This window comes from Esox lucius, chromosome 7 (assembly GCF_011004845.1).
Source record: "Esox lucius isolate fEsoLuc1 chromosome 7, fEsoLuc1.pri, whole genome shotgun sequence".
NCBI classification, from domain to species: Eukaryota; Metazoa; Chordata; class Actinopteri; order Esociformes; family Esocidae; genus Esox; species Esox lucius.
The window spans coordinates 16900803-16922256 of NC_047575.1; the positions used below are offsets into that span (position 1 = coordinate 16900803).

General features: G+C 39.3%; 1 protein-coding gene across 2 annotated transcripts; it reads left to right on the forward strand.

Moving 5' to 3' along the window:
• Nucleotides 1-1005: 1005 nt before the first annotated feature.
• LOC109614628 (galectin-9) lies at nt 1006-20470 on the forward strand. Of its 2 annotated transcripts, XM_034292973.1 has the most exons (11): nt 1006-1019; nt 1143-1264; nt 6363-6451; nt 7868-8075; nt 8232-8357; nt 12888-12953; nt 13226-13264; nt 17441-17473; nt 19134-19222; nt 19339-19495; nt 19681-20470. In XM_034292973.1, the coding sequence occupies exons 2-11, from the start codon at nt 1235-1237 to the stop codon at nt 19825-19827; spliced, it is 984 nt and encodes a 327-aa protein (XP_034148864.1). In that variant the 5' UTR covers nt 1006-1019; nt 1143-1234; the 3' UTR covers nt 19828-20470. The 2 variants fall into 2 exon arrangements, with proteins under 2 accessions (XP_034148864.1, XP_034148863.1); XM_034292972.1 differs by lacking the exons at nt 1006-1019; nt 12888-12953 and having other exon boundaries at nt 1144-1264.
• Nucleotides 20471-21454: the final 984 nt, after the last annotated feature.

Below are 21454 nucleotides of genomic sequence, written 5' to 3' on the forward strand. Positions count from 1 at the left end.
ACTAAAGAAACACGCAAATTCAGTACATTTCACAGTAGACATGAGTTCTGATGCTATCTGCTTTATTGGGTTTGTAAGCATGTCGACCATGACAAATAGAGTGGGGGTATTGTTGATATTTTTGTTGATCATTCCCATGGTGTTTTCTGTTTGCTCATAGTTTTCTTTACCTTTGCACTGGAATGTATCTTTGAATAGGGCAGCCACTCCTCTTCCTTTCCTACCATTTCGACACATATTTATTTAGCCCGATTTTTCGGGTGCTGTCTTGTTAAGAATTGCAGCACTACAATCTTCTGTTAGCCATGTTTCAGTGAGAAACATAAAATCTAGGTTGTAGGATATTATAATGTCATTTATCAAGAATTATTTGTAGGTGAGAGATCTGATATTAAGTAAAGCCAGCTTAATAGATATATTAAGGCAGGGGTGTCAAACCGGTTCCACAGAGGGCCGAGTGTCTGCAGGTTTTTGGTTTTTCCTATAAATTGGTTCCCAGTTCAGACCTACACAACCAGGTGAACCTGTACCAAAATGTAAATAGTAAAAATAAAGGATGTTGATGGTAGAGCACTTCCTGAATGTAAATTAGTTGGTTATTTTGGCCAAAAATGATATAGTGTTATTAGTAGTTAGTGGTCATAGTAGTAGTAGTATTAGGAGTAGAAGTAGTAGTAGTAGTATAGTATTAGGTCAGAGCTACTGACAGTTTGTAATGAAAAATGCATTTAAAACTATTAAACATATCTGATATCAAAAAATTGTAAACCTAATGTATGTTGATGTTAGGGCAGTTGTCCCTGAAGCTATATCAGTTAGATATATACTTTGATAGACTATTTATCTAAAATGTTCAACTAAAGGATGATATTGCTAGTGCAGTCGCTGATTTTTCCCTTATTTTATATCAGTTGGTTATATGGATAAAAGTTGAATTGTGTCCGAGTTTTTAGATTTATATTTGCAATTAACCGTGCACTTTAAAGTAGGTGCGTTAACACTTGCAACGCAGTGTTTTACTTTCTCTTCGACATATCGAAACGTAATGAAAACAATGTGTCAAAAACAATGAGTTGGTGAGGTAGTGACGATCAAAGTTCGAATCTCAAATATAAAACTTACCGCAGTCCATTCGCAGGAAACGAAACTTTGCAAGAGCACCGGATACCGGATCTCTGTGAACGTGCGTTCCAGAGAATCGCTCAATATTCAATATTCAGAGAAACACGGAAACATGGCTTGTCAGCAACCCTTCTTCAATCCAGTAAGAATTATACTTGAATATTCACATATGTATTTTTTCAAGTTGGTTTTATATTCAACGATCTTAAATGCAGGGGTATGTTTAAATTTTTATATGTATGAATGTCATTTTAATGTCACAATGTTCAATAAAAAAATACGCACTTAACTTTTGGAAATCCTGCAAACTTTAAAAAACGCATCTATTTTGCAATAACGTATTCGAAAAGAATCATATAAACTTCCTTCCAAGTTTGAAATATTCTAGTTTAAGCTGGACAAGCTTTAAAACCTTTGATTTGATTTAAAAGACGTATCTAAATCTGTTAAAAAGTATTGAACTTTGAAAAACACTTATATCGTAATATCCTTTGTATGGGACTCTAACCAAGTATTTTTCACATTCAATGTTTGCTCTTGACAAGGCAGTAGTAGGACAAGTTTGTTAATAGAAAGTAATGTATTAAACAGCAAATTTAGTTAGTAAAGGAAGGATCATGAAGTGTCCACTGCAGTACCGGTAAAATACATTTAAAGTATCCAAAAACATTGTCAAAAGTAGGTTCAATGTAATAAAACACTGTAATCAGCATGTACTGTAAAATAATTTAGCAATTCCTTAAATACAGTTGTGCTCAGAAGTTTGTATCCCCTTGGTGAATTTGTAATACGTGTACCATTTGTAAAGAAAACATGAGTGAGCAGGCAAAACATTATTATTCAACTGCAGGTCATAACAGAATGGCACAATCATAAAACAAAACATGGCAAAGAAAAAATTAACTGACCCCTGTTCAAAAGTCTGCAAACCCTTAATTCTAAATAGTGTGTATTGCCCCTTTTAGCATCAATGACAGTGTGCAGTCTTTTCTAATAGTTGTCTAGGAGGCTCCAAGTTCTTGCAGGTGGTATAGCTGCCCATTAAGGTCATGCAAAGTCTTTGGTCATCTTCCATGAACCGCACGTTTGAGATCTCCTCAGAGTGGCTCGATTATATTAAGGTCAGGAGACTTTGGCCACTCCAGAACCTTCACCTTTTTCTGCTGTAACCACTGGAGGGTCAACTTGGCCTTGTGCTTAGGGTCATTGTTGTGCTGGAAGTCCAAGAGCGTCCCATACACAGCTTTCATGCAGAAGAATACAAATTGTCTGCCAGTATTTTCTGATAACATGCTGCATTCATCTTGCTGTCAATTGTCACAAAATTCCCTTTACCTTTAGAGCTCACACACACCCAAATCATCCATGAGCAACCATCATGCTTCATGCTGGGTATGGTATTCTGTTGACTATAGGCTTTTTTGACCCCTCTCCAAACATAGCGCCTATGGTTGTGACCATGAAACTCTATTTTGGTCTCGTCACTCCAAATTACAGTGTGCCAGAAGCTGTGAGGCGTGTCAAGGTGTTGCTGGGCATATTGTAACCAGGCTTTTTTGTGGCATTGGCGCAGTAAAGTTTTCTTTCTGGCAACTCAACTATGCAGCTCATTTTGGTTCAAGTATTGTCGTATTGTGCTCCTTGAAACAACCACACCGTCTTTTTCCAGAGCAACCTGTATTTCTCCTGAGGTTACCTGTGGGTTTTTCTTTGTATCTCGAACAATTCTTCGGGATACAAAGTTTTGGCTGAAATCGTTCTTGTTCTACCTGACCTTGGCTTGGTATCAAGAGATCACTGAATTTTCCACTTCTTAATTAGTTATTGAACAGTACTGAATGGCATTTGCAAGGCTTTGGATAACATTTTCCATCTATATTGAGTTCCGTTACCTTGTTATGCAAGTCTTTTGACAGTTATTTTCTGCTCCTCATGGCTCAGTATCTTGCCTGCTCAGTGCATCCATGTGAGAGCCGACAAACTCATTGACTATTTATGCACAGACACTAATTGCAATTTAAAGTGCCACAGGTGTGGGAAATTCACCTTTAATTGCCATTTTCACCTTGTGTGTCTGTAACTAGGCCAACCATTCAAGGGTATGTAAACTTTTGATCAGGACGATTTGGGTGATTTCTATTATCATTATGATTTAAAAAGGAGCCAAACAACTATGTGATAATAAATGGCTTCATATGATCACTATCCTTACATTTTTTGGGGGGGATTATCAGTAATATTGTCACAATTTCTGTTAGGGCATGTAAACTTATGAGCACAACTGTATCATTAATGTTATTGATATAGATAGTAAACAGTAGAGAGTCTAGTACCTAGTTGTGTGGGACTCCTTTTTGAACTTCAAGAAACTCAGATTTGATACCATCTACTATGATGTTGTGGAGATATTATTAAACCAAACAGCAAACATCTGAGCCCAATCCTATCAAAGACAGAATCCAAATAATAATTATAAAAATTATTGTATGCCTTATAGTTCTGTGTAAAAAAATATTTTAGGTCAATAAAGTTATGGGTCAAAATGAGCCCACTACCATTAACCTGCTGCCGCTGTGCAGTTTAACTTGATGACAGAAGTAAAAATAAGAACATTTAATCAAATGTGTCAGCACTCACAAAATATAAGCAAAATGTGAGGATTGCTTTTGTTTTCAATTATTTATTTGAACAGTGAGAGACAGAATAACAACAAAAAAATCCAGAAAAACACTTCAAAGATTTTATAAATTGATTTGCATTTTAATGAGTGAAATAAGTATAGGATCCCCTCTCAATCAGAAAGATTTCTGGCTGCTAGGTGTCTTTTATACAGGTAACGAGCTGAGATTAGAAGCCCACTTTTAAAAGGAAAGCTTGTTACCTGTATAAAAGACACCTGTCCATAGAAGCAATCAATCAATCAGATTCCAAACTCTCCACCATGGCCAAGACCAAAGAGTTGTCCAAGGATGTCAGGGACAAGAGGCCAAAATCAAGCTTGTCGTGTTTGGAGGAGGAGGAATGCTGCCTATGACCCCAAGAACACCATCCCACCATCAAACATGGAGGTGGAAACATTATGCTTTGGGGGTGATTTTCTGCTAAGGGAAAGGACAACTTCACTGCATCAAAGGGACGATGGAGGAGGCCATGTACCGTCTCAACTTGGGTGAGAACCTCCTTCCCTCAGCCAGGGCATTGAAAATGGGTTGTGGATGGGTATTCCAGCATGACAATGACCCAAAACACACGGCCAAGGCAACAAAGGAGTGACTCAAGAAGAAGCACATTATGGTCCTGGAGTTGCCTAGCCAGTCTCCAGACCTTAATCCCATAGAAAATCTGTGGAGGGAGCTGAAGGTTCAGCCTCGAAACCTTAATGACTTGGAGAAGATCTGCAAAGAGGAGTGCGACAAAATCCCTCCTGAGATGTGTGCAAACCTGGTGGCTAACTACAAGAAATGTCTGACCTCTGTGATTGCCAACAAAGATTTTGCCACCAAGTACTAAGTCATGTTTTGCAGAGGGGTTGAATACTTATTTCACTCATTAAAATGCAAATCAATTTATAATATTTTTTACATGTTTTCTGGATTTCTTTGTTGATATTCTGACTTTCACTGTTCAAATAAACCTACGATAAAAAATGTAGACTGATCATTTCTTTGTCAGTGGGAAAATGTACAAAATCAGCAGGGGATAAATAGTTTTTTTTCCATCGCTGTATATGATCGTAAAAGCTGCAATATACTCCAAAGGTTATATCTGATTGTAAAACGAGGATGAAATGAAAGCTACAACAGCTCTGACATTTTGGCAAGATTATTTGGCTTGCTGGGCCACTAAAATGTTTACAGAGGCTGTATTGTAAGAATATGATGTGTAAGCAATTGCTTACCAAAATGTGTGTTCAAAAAATCTTGGGATATACAGTGGGTAGAATAAGTATTTGATACACTGCTGATTTTGCAGGTTTTCCTACTTACAAAGCATGTGGAGGTCTATTATTTTTATCATAGGTACACTTCAGCTGTGAGAGACGGAATCCAAAAATCCAGAAAATCACATTGTATGATTTTTTTATAATTCATTTGCATTTTGTTGCATGACATAAGTATTTGATCACCTAGCAACCAGTAAGAATTCTAGCTCTCACAGACCTCTTAGTTTTTCTTTAAGAAGCCCTCCTGTTCTCCACTCATTACGTGTATTAACTGCACCTGTTTGAACTCGTTACCTGTATGTAAGACACCTGTCCACACACTCAATCAAACAGACTCCAACCTCTCCACAATGGCCAAGACCAGAGAGCTGTGTAAGGACATCAGGGATAAAATTGTAGACCTGCACAAGGCTGGGATGGGCTACAGGACAATAGGCAAGCAGCTTGGTTAGAAGGCAACAACTCTTGGCGCAATTATTAGAAAATGGAAGAAGTTCAAGATGACGGTCAATCTCCCTGGGTCTGGGGCTCCATGCAAGATCTCACCTCGTGGGGCATCAATGATCATGAGGATGGATGGGACCAAGTATCGCGAGATGTTGGCCAACAACCTCCTTCCCTCAGTAAGAACATTGAAGATGGGTCGTGGCTGGGTCTTCCAGCATGACAACGACCCGAAAAACACAGCCAGGGCAACTAAGAAGTGGCTCCGTAAGAAGCATCTCAAGGTCCTGGACTTGAACCCAATAGAAAATCTTTGGAAGGAGCTGAAAGTCCGTATTGCCCAGCGACAGCCCTGAAACCTGAAGGATCTGGAGAAGGTCTGTACGGAGGAGTTGGCCAAAATCCCTGCTGCAGTGTGTGCAAACCTGGTCAAGAACTACAGGAAACGTATGATCACTGTAATTGCAAACAAAGGTTTCTGTACCAAATATTAAGTTCTGCTTTTCTTATGTATCAAATACTTGTCATGCAATAAAATGCAAATTATTTACTTAAAAATCATACAATTTGATTTTTCACTCACAGTTGAAGAGTACCTATGATAAAAATTACAGACTTCTACATGCTTTGTAAGTGTAACCTTCAAAATCGGCAGTGTATCAAATTCTTGTTCTCCCCACTGTAGCTTAAACATTCCCAACCCCATCAGTATCATAACACATTTAGGATAACATTCAAACACCCTCCAAACACATTAGCCACACTACCATTCATGTTTTAACTACAAAATCATGGTGTTTTGAGTTTTTATTTCAGGTTTGGCCACATGCTGTGTTTTGCTCTGTGCCCCTAGATATTGCCATTCACTGGCGCTATCCAGGGAGCTCTTTATGAGGGGAAGTCCATCACTGTGTCAGGAAGAGTCTTACCAGGAGCCCAGAGGTAATAATAATTATAATTTTTACACTGAACAAAATTATAAACGCAACAATTTTTTGCCCCCATTTATCATGAGCTGAACTCAAAGATCTAAGATCTTTCTCTATTTACATAAAAGGCCTATTTCTCTCAAATATTGTTCACAAATCCATCTCTAAGGGATCGCCCAGCTACCCCGCGGAGAAAGCTCATTTCGGCCGCCTGTATCCGTGATCAAGTTTCACTTTTTGAATGGAATTACTGAAATAAATCAACTTTTTGATGATATTCAAATTTTATGACCATATATATACACACATAAAACCTGAGAAACTAATAATTTTGCAGTGGTCTCTTAATTTTTTCCAGACCTGTATATAATATATATATGCATTGTTTTCAGACCTCAAATAATGGAAAGAAAGCAAATTCAAATTCATTTTTCAACCAAAAAATTCTAATGTTTTAACTTAGGAAGAGTTCAGAAATCAATATTTGATGGAATAACCCTGATTATTAATCACAGCTTTCATGCGTCTTGGCATGCTCTCCACCAGTCTGTCATATTGCTTTAGGGTGACTTTATGCCACTCCTGGCACAAAAATTCAAGTAGCTCGGCTTTGTTTGATGGCTTGTGACCAGCCATCTTCCATTGATCAAATTCCAGAGGTTTTCAGTGGGGTTCAGGTCTGGAGATTTGGCTGGCCATGACAGGGTCTTGATCTGATGGTCCTCCACCCATTGACCTGGCTGTGTGGCATGGAGATTTGCCATGCTGGGAAAAAAAACTATTCTCAGAGTTGGGGAACATTGTCAGAGCAGAGGGAAGCAGGTATTTTTCTTGTAGGCCTCTCTAGGTCTTTGTCAAACCATTAGATGACCAGATGTTGGGCAAAGCAGAAAATTTGACTTGTCAGAGAAGATGACCTTATTCCATTCCTCTATGGTCCAATCCTTATGGTCTTTTGTTAACTTGAGCCTGGTTTTTCTTTGATTTTCATTGATGGAGGGCTTTTTTCTAGTTTTGCAGATCTTCAGCCCTGGGAGGGCATTGGGTGGTTTGGTGGTTGCATTGGGAGGGCATTTGGTGGTTGCAATGGGAGGGCACTGGATGTTTTGGTGGTTGCATTGGGAGGGCATTGGGTGGTTTGGTGGTTGCAATGGGAGGGCATTGGGTGGTTGCATTTGGATTGCACTGGGTGGTTTGGTGGTTGCATTGGCAGGACATTGGGTGGTTTGGTGGTTGCATTGGGAGGGCATTGGGTGGTTTGGTGGTTGCATTGGGAGGGCATTGGGTGGTTTGGTGGTTGCATTGGGAGGGCTTGGTGTGGTTCGGTGGTTGCGTTGGGAGAGTTACAAATGTCTTTCATTGTAGAAAATCTGCCTTGACCTTGAGTCTTGTTATATCAAAATATGCCTCCTTCTTTCTATCTGTATAGGTTCCATGTGAATTTGAAGTGTGGCTCTATTGGCAATCCCGACATAGCCCTCCACTTTAACATCCGATATGAAGGCTTTCCAAGCGTTTTGGTCTGCAACACCCTGCAGAGCTCCAATTGGGGCTCAGAGGAGCGTGTACACCCTGCACCCTTGACCCAGGGAGCCAACTTCACCCTCATGTTCCTGGTCAACAAAGATTTTTATTCGGTCAGGATCATGTTATTGCTTAAACTACATTGTTGTTGTTTTTACTTTGGACATTAATTCAATATTGTACTGTATCTAGTCTACATGAAGCACCCCTCTTCAAACCTATTTTGTCCTCTGGATTACTTGTCTATTCTAAATCCTGTCTTATCCCAGCTGATTTTAAATGGCTCCCACTTCATGAACTACCTGCACCGGCTGCCATTCTCCAGAGTGAATACCATCTCAGTGGATGGGGGAGTTGAAATCCTATCCATTGCCTTCTCAAACCCAACAGGAACAGTGAGTATCTGAGAGGTCCTCCTCTTTGGAGAACGGGAGCCTGCAGTACACCATTGTGTTAGAGTAAATCAAGATGTACATCGATGTGTTCATCCTATTCAGTGTTTTGAAATGCAACCTAGTGGTCTAATTTGTTCGCTGTGATCATGGTCAGCACAGTAATAGCACTACACAGGATGTTTAGATATCTTTATAGTAAAGACAAACATACTTCTCCCACAAGTAATACACAGACATTTGTCAGAGTATATTCTAAACATAAAAATGTGACGGGAAAAAAATCTCCAGTCACCTCCTCCTCAACTGGCCACCTAGACAGTATGAGCGTTCTTCATTATGACAGATAATTTGATTAATAGGATTCTTAATCATAAAAGTATTTACTCTTTTGGTATTTCGCGTTAAATCATGAATAAGGTCTGCAGTTGTTTGAAATACATTAACATGGCGTCCCCATATCACTGCATGGAACTTACTGTAATAAGGCATATTTTCTGCTAACCCTTTGAAGCACACCACACCACAGTGTGTAGCTAGTGTACTTGGTCTCTGCACAGCTACAGTTGCACTGTCTTTTGTGACAAAAAGAACTAGCAGGGAGGTAGATAGTCCTGTCAAAATCTGGTGGTTAGTCCTTTATGCCAGGTTATCACTAATCACAACATACAAAGTTGGCCTTAGTAGGAGTGACCATTTATTTTGTCATCATTTCATACAGGCCCATATATACCATTGAGGACACTGAGGTCATGGCCTCTGTATTTTCAATCAATGCTTTTTTTTTTTACACACGCGGACCAAGTGTGCAGTGCCCATTAGGTGTCATGGTCAAAAAATAAAGTTTGCTTATCCGTTACCCTAACCCACTGGGGCAAGTGTGGATGCAAGACTTTCTGTAAATCCAACCCTCTTCCTCTGAATTTACTGGCATAGATTTATGATCCTCCTTATCTATTACACATGCGTCAGCAACACCATCTGGGGTCCACATAAAGCATCAAACACATGACTGTACAGACCAGTTATATATAAGACAACATACTATAAAACATATTGAATTAAATGTAAAATAATACATACAGTGGGGAGAACAAGTATTTGATACACTGCCGAATTTGCAGATTTTCCTACTTACAAAGCATTTAGAGGTCTGTAATTTCTTTTACAAAAATCCAGAAAATCACATTGTATGATTTTTAAATAATTAATTTGCATTTTATTGCATGACATAAGTATTTGATCACCTATTAACCAGTAAGAATTCCGGCTCTCACAGACCTGTTAATTTTCTTTAAGAAGCCCTCCTGTTCTCCACTCATTACCTGTATAAAAGACACCTGTCCACACACTCAATCAAACAGACTCCAACCTCTCCACAATGGCCAAGACCAGAGAGCTGTGTAAGGACATCAGGGATAAAATTGTAGACCTGCACAAGGCTGGGATGAGTTACAGGACAATAGGCAAGCAGCTTGGTGAGAAGGTAACAACTGTTGGTGCAATTATTAGAAAAAGTTCAAGATAACGGTCAATCTCCCTCGGTCTGTGGCTCCATGCAAGATCTCACCTCGTGGGGCATCAATGATCATGAGGAAGGTGAGGGATCAGTCCAGAACTACACAGCAGGTCCTGGTCAATGACCTGAAGAGAGCTGGGACCACAGTCTCAAAGAAAACCATTAGTAACACACAATGCCGTCATGGATTAAAATCCTGCAGCGCACGCAAGGTCCCCCTGCTCAAGCCAGCGCATGTCCAGGCCTGTCTGAAGTTTGCCAATGACCATCTGGATGATCCAGAGGAGGAATGGGAGAAGGTCATATGGTCTGATGAGACAAAAATAGAGCTTTTTGGTCTAAACTCCACTCACCGTGTTTGAAGGAAGAAGAAGGATGAATCCAATCCCAAGAACACCATCCCAACAATGAAGCATGGATGTAGAAACATCATTCTTTGGGGATGCTTTTCTGCAATGGGGACAGGACGACTGCACCATATTGAGGGGAGGATGGATGGGGCCAAGTATCGCGAGATCTTGGCCAACAACCTCCTTCCCTCAGTAAGAGCTTTGAAGATGGGTCGTGGCTGGGTCTTCCAGCATGACAACGACCCGAAACACACAGCCAGGGCAACTAAGGAGTAGCTCCATAAGAAGCATCTCAAGGTCCTCGAGTGGCCTAGCCAGTCTCCAGACCTGAAACCAATAGAAAATCTTTGGAGGGAGCTGAAAGTCCGTATTGCTCAGCGACAGCCCCGAAACCTGAAGGATCTGGAGAAGGTCTGTATGGAGGAGTGGGCCAAGATCCCTGCTGCAGTGTGTGCAAACCTGGTCAAGTATGATCTCTGTAATTGCAAACAAAGGTTTCTGTACCAAATATTAAGTTCTGGTTTTCTGATGTATCAAATACTTATGTCATGTAATAAAATGCTAATTAATTACTTAAAAATCACACAATGTGATTTTCTGGATTTATGTTTTAGATTCCGTCACTCACGGTTGAAGAGTATCTATGATAAAAATTACCGACTTCTACATGCTTTGTAAGTGGGACAACCTGCAAAATTGGCAGTGTATCAAATACTTGTTCTCCCCACTGTATGTGTGTGTGTATATATATATATATATATATATACACACACAGCTGTGGGGAAAAAGTAAGCGACCACTGCCCCTTTTTCTTTCCTTTCCAAAAAAGTTGAAAAGGAAGGTTCTGAATGAGGAACAGAAGGGTTAAAATTAAGAGACCCCTGCAAATTGAACTCTTTTTTTTCCTCACCCAAAACTTTCATTTTCAAAGTTTTTGGAAAGGAAAGAAAAATGTGCAGTGGTCTCTTAATTTTTTCCAGAGCTGTATATATATATGTGTGTGTGTGTGGATTTTAGTTTTATATTTAACTTAATAGTTCCTGTCTGGGTGTTTTTTCAGGTCCATATTTGAGGGAGTGTATATATAAGGTGTTCAAGGTGATGTCAATGTGTTAGGGGTATTTGTTCATGTGATAGAAAAGCAGCGGAGTTTGAAACCAAGTAGTTTCCTATGGGATGATTTGTCTGAAGTTGTCTGTATTTTGTATTACATACATTATTGTTTTAGATGTAGGGTAAAGTTAAAGCATTGGAGATGACATATCCAGAGAAAGATTGGAATAGGTCCTCTGTCTCTGTTTTGTGACCAAGCCATATACCCCCCAAGTTAAATTGTAAATTATTTGCTAAAATATACTTTTGGTTTGGTCTCACTTTATTTGTAAGAGAAGAATGTACAGACCTGAGGGCTGAGATTTAAAAATAGCTTAGCCCGCCCCCATGAGTATTTGAAAGGCCGTTGAAGTTATGTATTGTGATGACATAGGGATAACGAATCATGTAGCTTATGTGATGTCAGGTCCAAACAATTCAGTGGGAACACAAAAGCCATCTCTTTGTTGCCAGTTTCATTATTATTTATTTTTTATCGAATTATCAGTTTCATGAACCCGTATATTCTGTTCAGGAGATATGAAAACATATCACAAAAGTGGTTCCATCAGTACATAGTAACATAGATTAGGACGTATGGGAAAAGCAGCAGACAGACTGGAAATAGCCGGACAACCCCCTCAGGTGACACAACAAGTGGCAGAGCTCCAGAAGATCACATTGGACACCTGTCTACCACTCACAACATCCCCTCTGAAGATACTCCCAATAACACCACTTAGGCTTAATATGAAGGACAGCTTTAGTACACATCCTTTTTGGGAAATGCTCAAAACCCACCAAACCCACTGTTCATATAATAGATCCACCTGGTGAACAGTCATAACAAACATCCATAAGTGGCAGTCTTATCGTGATCAAACAATGTTATCTAAAGCTCAAAGGTGAAAGCCATAGATTCGTTTTATCAGCTTAATTGGACTGAACCATGTACCTTATACACTCACAGAAGTACATAAAATCCAAAACTTTCAGCAACTGCCATCAGAACCACACGTACTCTGCTGTTAACAAGGATTCCAGTACGATATTTTACATTGTGTTTTCTCAAACACAAACAATGTCACTCACCCATTCATTGACTCACATACTCATGCATCACATTTCAGAAGGGAAATGAGACTGTACAATCTTTTTTACGTCCTTGATGCACTATAAGGGAACTATGAATATATTCAAACCACCTTACAAAAGCTAATTTGCTGTATTTGAGTTGTCTCACCACCTGCGGTGGTTTGAATATATTCTTAGATCCCTTTGTCAAATTATAAGCATTTTCTTTGAAGTCTTCAAAAACTGAAGAAATTAACGATAGGTTATCCAAAAACAGGGGCATCACCTCAGTAATATGCAATGCTTTTTTTTCTATACCCATTTTTTTCTATACCTTTCTATAAGACCACGTTTAAAATAAAGGAATTGCAATTAACTGGAGATTAACTTTTAATAGTTTTACAGCCCTAGAAATATGTCATGTGGGTCCACCTGTTAATGTATATTTGGCCATAGTGTTGTAGTGTTAACATAACCCAGAATACATTTTGTTTACAGGGTAGACAAAACCAAAAAACAAGTTTTCAACGCAAAACTCGTCCTCAAAGGTGTGGCGCTTCAAAGGTAGATTATACTGTATTTGGGGTTTAAGGTTCATTTGTATTTACTGGTGCATGGGTTTTTTTTACTTGGTTGGGATAGTTTTTTTCTTAAGATAACTGCATATAATTCCATTCTATCATTGTTAGTGGACATAACTATGTTTTGCCACCAGGATGTGCTGTTGATTACTTAGCTCGACCACAAAGTATGAAAATTTATGAGCTCGTTGTAAGCTGCTTTTGATAAGTGTGTTTGATAAATCACCAAAATGAAAATGTTTGTCTGTTCTGCAGGCTCACTTGGCTGCATCATTTTCCCCTGGACATTTTCAGGTGAGTTACATTCAAATGTAAAAAACATTTTGAGAGTAGAAGCCAAGATAAGGAATTGGACTGATCACTATGTATATTTATATACTACTGGTCAAACGTTTTAGAACACCACCATTTTTTTTTCAACTCCAGTGAATAACCTGAAATGGTACATAGGTAAACAGCCAGAGTTAAAAAAAATTGTTTATCAAAAACTGAAAAAGAATGTAGCCTACATTTCCAAGTTATAAAAAAGTCAGTTACACTTTCTTTTAAGAGACACATTTCAATCTGTAGATGTTCTTTAGATAGTAATACTGTCAACAAACTTTCAACAAACTATCAGTTGATAAACATCTGCTTGCTAAGGATAAATTAAGAGTAAAGTATAGAATAAGGTTTAGGGTAAAGGTTGTTAGGGATAGAATAAAGGTTAGGGGTTAGGGTTCGTAGATTGTTAGTTAAAATGTTACATATAGTTAGTTGAAAATCTTTAAAGCATTTACAGGCACACTTTTGGGACTTTTAAAATAAAGTGTTACATTTGTGTTACCAATGCCTTTTTCAGTGAACGTAATGGGTTAACAACTTACAGCTGTTCTGCAGGAACTGAAGTAAATTAAGCCTAGAAAATGTATGCTAACAATTCACACAGGTGTCCCAACTTGTGTTGATTAATTACAAACTCTCTTTCTGCATAAAAACAGTGTTGCAACAGATTGTGTTACTAAACCCTACTGTACTGCAGGCAGTACTATGTTGCTATCACAATGGCATAAGACATCAGACCATTATAACCCTTAAAAATGTAGAACTTTCCTTTAGAGAAAGTGCAAAGAAAGCAAAAGTGTCAGTGAGTAGTTTCCTACAGCAAAAGGCACTTGGAAACTGGAGGAAACTCTGGCCGACCCAAAGCCACAACAGAATCAGAAGACATGTTTTTGAGAGTCAAGGCAGCTCACAGGACAACAGCTTCAAGCACAGCTTAACACTGGTCGAAGTAAGCAAGTCCCATTTTCAACTGTGACGAGAATACTTTGAGCTGTAGGATGGATAGTTCAAGTGGCAATAAGAAAGCCATTGTAAAGATGGCAAAATAAGAAAAGGAGGCTTGCCTGGGCCATGAAGCACTGCAAGTGGACTACTGAAGACTGCAAGAAGGTCTTGTGGACCAATTCATAAAATTAAAATAAATCTGTGTTCATCATGCAGGGTTTTTTATGCCTTCAAGCAGGCAAAAGGATGGTTCCTCAGTGTGTGACACCAACTGTCTTAGATGGAGGAGGAAGAATGATGGTCTGGGATTATTTTGCTGGATTCAGCGTCGGCGTCATGAACCAAAACGGCTACCATAGCATTTTGCCACGCCATGCTATACCCTATGGGGTTTGTCTATTTGTTAGGGCTTCATCCTACAGCAAGATAACCCAAAACATACCTCCAGGCAATGTCAGAACTAACTTAGAAACCATAAAAGGAACCAGGCAAGCTTAGTTCAGCCAGCCCGCGATTAGAAAGGATGAATGTTGTTGTCCCTGGCTGGTTTTGATCCACAATTTTTTATGTGGCACACTGTGTCTTTAACCATTATGCTATGTAAACTTTTACCTCAGCCATTACATTTTTGCTGAAATAACGTGGACAACAGAACGTTTATTATCAGAACTAAAGTGTACTCTTGTACTGTACTAAGATCACTGTAGATGGCTAGCTAATAGCTATACAGTATCTATAATGAAAACATTGACTCCATACAATAACAGTTGAATAGCTAACCACTATGCAATGTGTACTACAGGAAATCGAAAGCACTGGCTGAATCTCAAATCACATACTACATACTACAAATGCGTACCTCCCGGATGATTGTGAAGTACATACTGTTTTGTATATAGTTAGCTAGTATGCCAGTATTGGGACATACTAGCTCTTCAGAAAATTGCGTCTTGACATTAGATCATTTTGTCATGCATTAACATCACGCCAAGTTTGAATATTTAGCTACACACCATTAGTTATTGTGACTAACGTTTCTTATTAAATTTATTAGCCAGTAATAGGCCTACTACTATCTACTTACTACTTGGAATAGTCATAAGAACTGACCAATTGCTGAAAGATTAGACTGAAGATTAGATTAGATCCAACTTCATTGTCATTTGAACAGTACAAGCACAGAACAACGAAATGCAGTTAGCATCTAACCAGAAGTGTAAATAGAAGCGGGCAGAAAATGTATTAATTGTAAAAGTATTTACAAGTAATGGTGATCAATAGGCTATTAACCCATTAAGGATGCACGGATGGGTATTTCGAAAAAACATCCACCAGAAATAGTCGCAACATAACCGTAAACATTAATATTTTGGGTTTACTATAACATAGCTACTGAAGGTTGCAGCCAGTGAAGTTTTGGTCTATCGAGAACAAATCCTAATGTGTAATTTGTTATGTCTGCGGCGAGGCTCGAACATGGGTCGCTCGCATGGAAGGCCATGTCTCGAACCACTATGCTATTTAATAAGGGTCAGTCGATCACTCACTCACTCAGTCACTCACTCACTCACTCTGTAAGAGACATCTGCTCTTAGGCGGTCTGGCAAAAAATAACAAGACTGTAGACTTCAAATCATGAACGGCCAGCACAGTCTCCAAACGTAGACCCCATCGAGCTTGGGATGAACTAGTCAGAAAGCAAAGCATCTTACAAGTGCAACACATTTGTGGGAAATTCTGCAACAGTGTTGGGAAGACCTTTCCGAACAATATTGTTTGTAGTCAAAAATGTAGATTACATTTTGTTAAACAAAACGTTTCCATTATTTATATTTTGTCTCCAATTGTTTATTTGTTCTATGCTTTAATTTCAGAGTACATTAAGACAACAAATTGTGTGAATTTCAATAAAAGCTGGGAAAATGCAGGCCTTCCAAAACTTTTGACCAGTTGCGTATTTTCACAGATGAGCCAAAACATTATGACCACAAGCCTGATATGCTGTTGATCCTCAGCATGCTGCCAGAACAGCACCAACTCACAGAAGCATGGACTCAATAAGACCCATGAAGGTGTCCTGTGGTATCTGGCACCAAGACATTAGCAGCAGATCCTTAAAGTCCTGTAAGTTGCAATATGGAGCAGCTGAGGATGGGATTTGTTGGTCCAGTACATCCCACAGATACACAATTGGATTCATATCAGGGAAATTTGGAGGCCAGGGCAACAGCTTAAGCTCTTCATCATGTTCCTTAAACCATTCCCAAACAATCTGTGCAGTGTGGCAGGGCACATAATCCTTACTGAAATAGCCCACTGCTATCAGGAAATACCATTGCCATGAAGGGGTGTACCTGGTCTGCAGCAATGTTTAGGTAGATGGCACGTACCAAATTGATGTCCACATGAATGCCCAGACCCAGGGTTTCCAGCAGAACTTTGCCCAGAGCATCACACTCCCTCCACCATCTTGTCATCTTTCCACAGTGCATCCTGGTGCCATCACTTCCCCAGGTTAACGGCACACACGTACACTGACGTTCACGTGATGTAAAAGATAACAGGACTCATCAGACCAAGTGACCTTCCACTGCTCCAAGGTCCAGTTCTGACGCTCGCCTGCTCATTGTAGGTGCTTTTGACGGTGGACAGGGGTCATCATGGGCATTATGTCTGGTCTGCAGTCCCATACACAGCAGGGTGCGATGCATTGCATAATACATCCCTCCCGTAACCATCATACAACATTTTCTGTGACTTTTGTCACAGTAGACTGTCTGTCAATTGGACCAGACAGGATAGCGTTCATTGTCCTCGTACACTGATGAGCCTTGGGCACCCAAAACTCTGTCGCTGGTTTGTGGTTTGTCCCTCCTTGGTCCACTGTCAGTAGGTACTCACCACTGCTGACCAGGAGCACCCCACAATCCTTGCCTTTTTAAGGATGTTCTGACCCAGTCATCTGGCCATAACATAACTGCCCATTTCTCCTTCATCCAACACATTGACTACGGCAACTAGATGTTCGCTTTCCATCTAATCTACCCAGACCTTGACATGTGCCCTTGTTAGGAGATGGTCAAAGTTTTTCGCTTCACCTGTGAGTGGTCATAATGTTTTGACTCATCAGTGTATATTAAATAAAACTAAGATCTAATAATTCTTCATAATCTGACGTACATTTGAATATTTATTCCATAGGCACCCCCTCCATACACTGCCCAGCCATACATCGTAAGCACCCCTTCTCTCCCTAATCTCCACAATTACATTCATGTACAAACCCCATTCCAAAAAAGTTGGGACACTGTACAATTGGGAATAAAAACAGAATGCAATGATGTGGAAGTTTCAAATTTCAATATTTTATTCAGAATACAACATAGATGACATATCAAATGTTAAGACGAAGAAAATGTATCACTTTAATGGAAAGATAAGTTGATTGTAAATTTCATGGCATCAACACATCTCAAAAAAGTTGGGACAAAGCCATGTTTACCACTGTGTGGCATCCCCTCTTCTTTTTATAATAGACTGCAAACATCTGGGGACTGAGGAGACAAGTTGCTCAAGTTTATGAATAGGAATGTTGTCCCATTCTTGTCTAATACAGGCTTCTAGTTGCTCAACTGTCTTAGGTCTTCTTTGTCACACCTTCCTCTTTATGATGCGCCAAATGTTTTCTATGGGTGAAAGATCTGGACTGCAGGCTGGCCATTTCAGTACCCGGATCCTTCTTCTTTTATGTCATGCAGCCATGACATTGTAATTGATGCAGTATGTGGTCTGGCATTGTCATGTTGGAAAATGCAAGGTCTTCCCTGAAAGAGACGACGTCTGGATGGGAGCATATGTTGTTCTACAACTTGGATATAACTGTCAGCATTGATGGTTCCTTTCCAGATGTGTAGGCTGCCCATGCCACACGCACTCATCCAACCCCATACCATCAGAGATGCAGGCATCTGAACTGAGCGCTGATAACAACTTGGGTTGTCCTTGTCCTCTTTAGTCCAAAATGAACTTCAAAGTTTGATTCGTCTGACCACAGAACACTTTTCCACATTGCCACAGTCCATTTTAAATGATCCTTGGCCCAGAGAAAACGCCTGCGCTTCTGGATCCTGTTTAGATATGGCTTCTTTTTTGACCTATAGAGTTTTAGCCGGCAACAGCGAATGGCACGGTGGATTGCGTTCACCGACAATGTTTTCTGGAAGTATTCCTGAGCCCATGTCGTGATTTCCATTACAGTATCATTCCTGTATGTGATGCAGTGCCGTCTGAGGTCCCGAAGATCACAGGCATCCAGTATGGTTTTCCGGCCTTGACCCTTATGCACAGAGATTGTTCCAGATTCTCTGAATCTTTGGATGATATTATGCACTGTAGATTATGATAACTTCAAACTCTTTGCAATTTTTCTCTGAGAAACTCCTTTCTGATATTGCTCCACTATTTTTCGCCACAGCATTGGGGGAATTGATGATCCTCTGCCCATCTTGACTTCTGAGAGACACTGCCACACTTTTTATACCCAATCATGTTGCCAATTGACATAATAAGTTGCAAATTGGTCCTCCAGCTGTTCCTTATCCGTACATTTAACTTTTCCGGCCTCTTATTGCTACCTGTCCCAACTTTTTTGGAATGTGTAGCTCTCATGAAATCCAAAATGAGCCAATATTTGGCATGACATTACAAAATGTCTCACTTTCAACATTTGATATGTTATCTATATTCTATTGTGAATTAAATATAGGTTTATGAGATTTATAAATTATTCCATTCCTTTTTTACTCACAATTTGTATGGTGTCCCAAGTTTTTTGGAATCGGGTTTGTATTTCTTCAGTGAATATGTATGGTTATGTAATGAATCTTGTCCTCAGGCTGTGCCGTATAAAAACATCCTGGCAGGTGGAGTTTACCCAGGTAAAAACATCACAGTCCAAGGCACGGTCAACTACAACGCTGAAAGGTAATGACATGTATGCAATTTATCTCCATATTTGCCACAGAGTGTTGGTCTAATAGCAAATAGGACTTAATGTAGGCTAGGCATTTCAATTGTGATCATGGTCTATATGATTCTAGGTTTGCTGTTAACCTACGTTTCAACTCGGGGGTGGCGCTCCACTTCAACCCCAGGTTCAATGACAACGTTGTAGTGCGTAACAGTTTCCTAAATGAATCCTGGGGTCCAGAGGAGAAAATAGGGGGTATGCCCTTCTTCAGAGGCCAACCTTTTATGGTATTAACTCCATTATATCCAATTAGGTTGTATTATATATTACATAATTCAGCATTTATTTTGTATTTTTTTAATAGTTGTGTACTGACCACAATTTGAGCTTAACGGTATATGTTTTTGCTGCAGTGATACCATATACGTTTATTTTATTGATCTCAGCACTCATGTCAGTCTCTGTTTTTCAGCTGACCATTATCTGTGACACCCAGTACTACAGGGTGATGGTGAATGGAGCCCAGATGTTCACCTACAATCATCGTCACTTCTTGTTCCAGCAGATCGACATATTGGAGGTGGATGGGGATGTCAGTCTGTCCTCTGTGCAGATCTGAGCTACATATCCGACCTGGGTTCCAATACTATTTTCATTCATTTTCAAGGAAAACATAACATTTGTATATGCATTTACAATTACTTTAAAAATACATTGTTGCAAGAATTCTTTTTTTCAAGTAAATTATTTGGTATGCATTTCAAATAGGTAAAGATAGGTCTAATTATATGTATGGGACTCATTTATTTGAAAATGTACATTTATTTCTAATGTAAAAAAAAAGAAGCTCAGCAGAGCCTTTACTCTAAATTAAAAAATCTCGTCTGTACCTATACATATATTTGGCTGCCATAGTGTATTGCTTGCAGTTTGTACACTAACATGTCTGTACACAGATGAAGCCTATTCCAGGCCAAAAATCTATTTTCAATTGAGCTTGATTTTTAGTGCAGGACTAGGTATAAAGTCAATGATATGTCAATGATAATCATGTTTAAACTATACTTGTTCTTGAAATGATAATGTGAAAGATCTTTTGAGTTCTGCATTCTGGCATATTAGTCAAAGAGAAAGTCGAAGTATTTTTATTGTCAAATGCATAAAATAACAGTGTCGTTCTGAGCAGTGAAATTCTAATGATTATTATTATTGATTTTTTTGTTGTTGTATTTTGCATCTCAGCAAACACTGAATATAAATAAATTAATTAATTAATCTTAAATTTGTTTGGTAAACACATTTTTCAGAAATAAAATAAATTTGTATACATACAGTATATGATAAAATGCAATGCAAAAGTATTCAAATTATGCCACAGATTATTAATGAGATTGAGATTAAGTCTTTGACTGGGACCCAGTAGGACAGTCACATTTATATTTTTTAGCCCCTCCAATTTGGGGCCTTGTGTTTGGGATGTCATTGTCCTGCTGCTGAAACTTGAATGTCCACGCAAGCTTCAGCTTTTTAACAGACAGAAGCAGTTCCTCTTGAAGTGTTTCCCTGCTCCATCCATTTTCCCTTAAATTTTAACAAGATATCTCAGCCCTGCTAATGAGAAACATCCCCACTGCATGATGCAGCAACCACCATACTTAAGTGTACGATATGTGTGTTGACGCATATGTAATGTTAGGTTTGTGCCCCACATAAAATTTTAATATTGTGAATAGGTTCAATATTGAAGACACCTGGTGCCACATGCTAATCAGCTAATTAACTCAAAATACCTGCAAAGGCCTTTAAATGGTCTCTCAGTCTAGTTCTGTAGGCAACACAATCATGGGGAAGACTGCTGACTTGACAGCTGACCAAAAGACGACCATTGACACCTTGCACAAGGAGGGCAAGACACAAAAGGTCATAGCTAAAGAGGCTGGCTGTTCACAGAGCTCTGTGTCCAAGCACATTAATAGAGAGGTGAGGGGAAGGAAATGATTTGGTAGAATTTTTTTTTACAAGCAATAGGGATAACCGCACCCTGGAGAGGATTGTGAAACAAAAGTCATTCAAAAATGTGGGGGAGATTCATATAGAGTGGACTGCAGCTGGAGTCAGTGCTTCAAGAACCACCACGCACAGACGTATGCAAGACATGGGTTTCAGCTGTCGCATTCCTTGTGTCAAGCCACTCACACAGCGTCAGAAGCGTCTTGCCTGGGCTAAAGACAAAAAGGACTGGACTG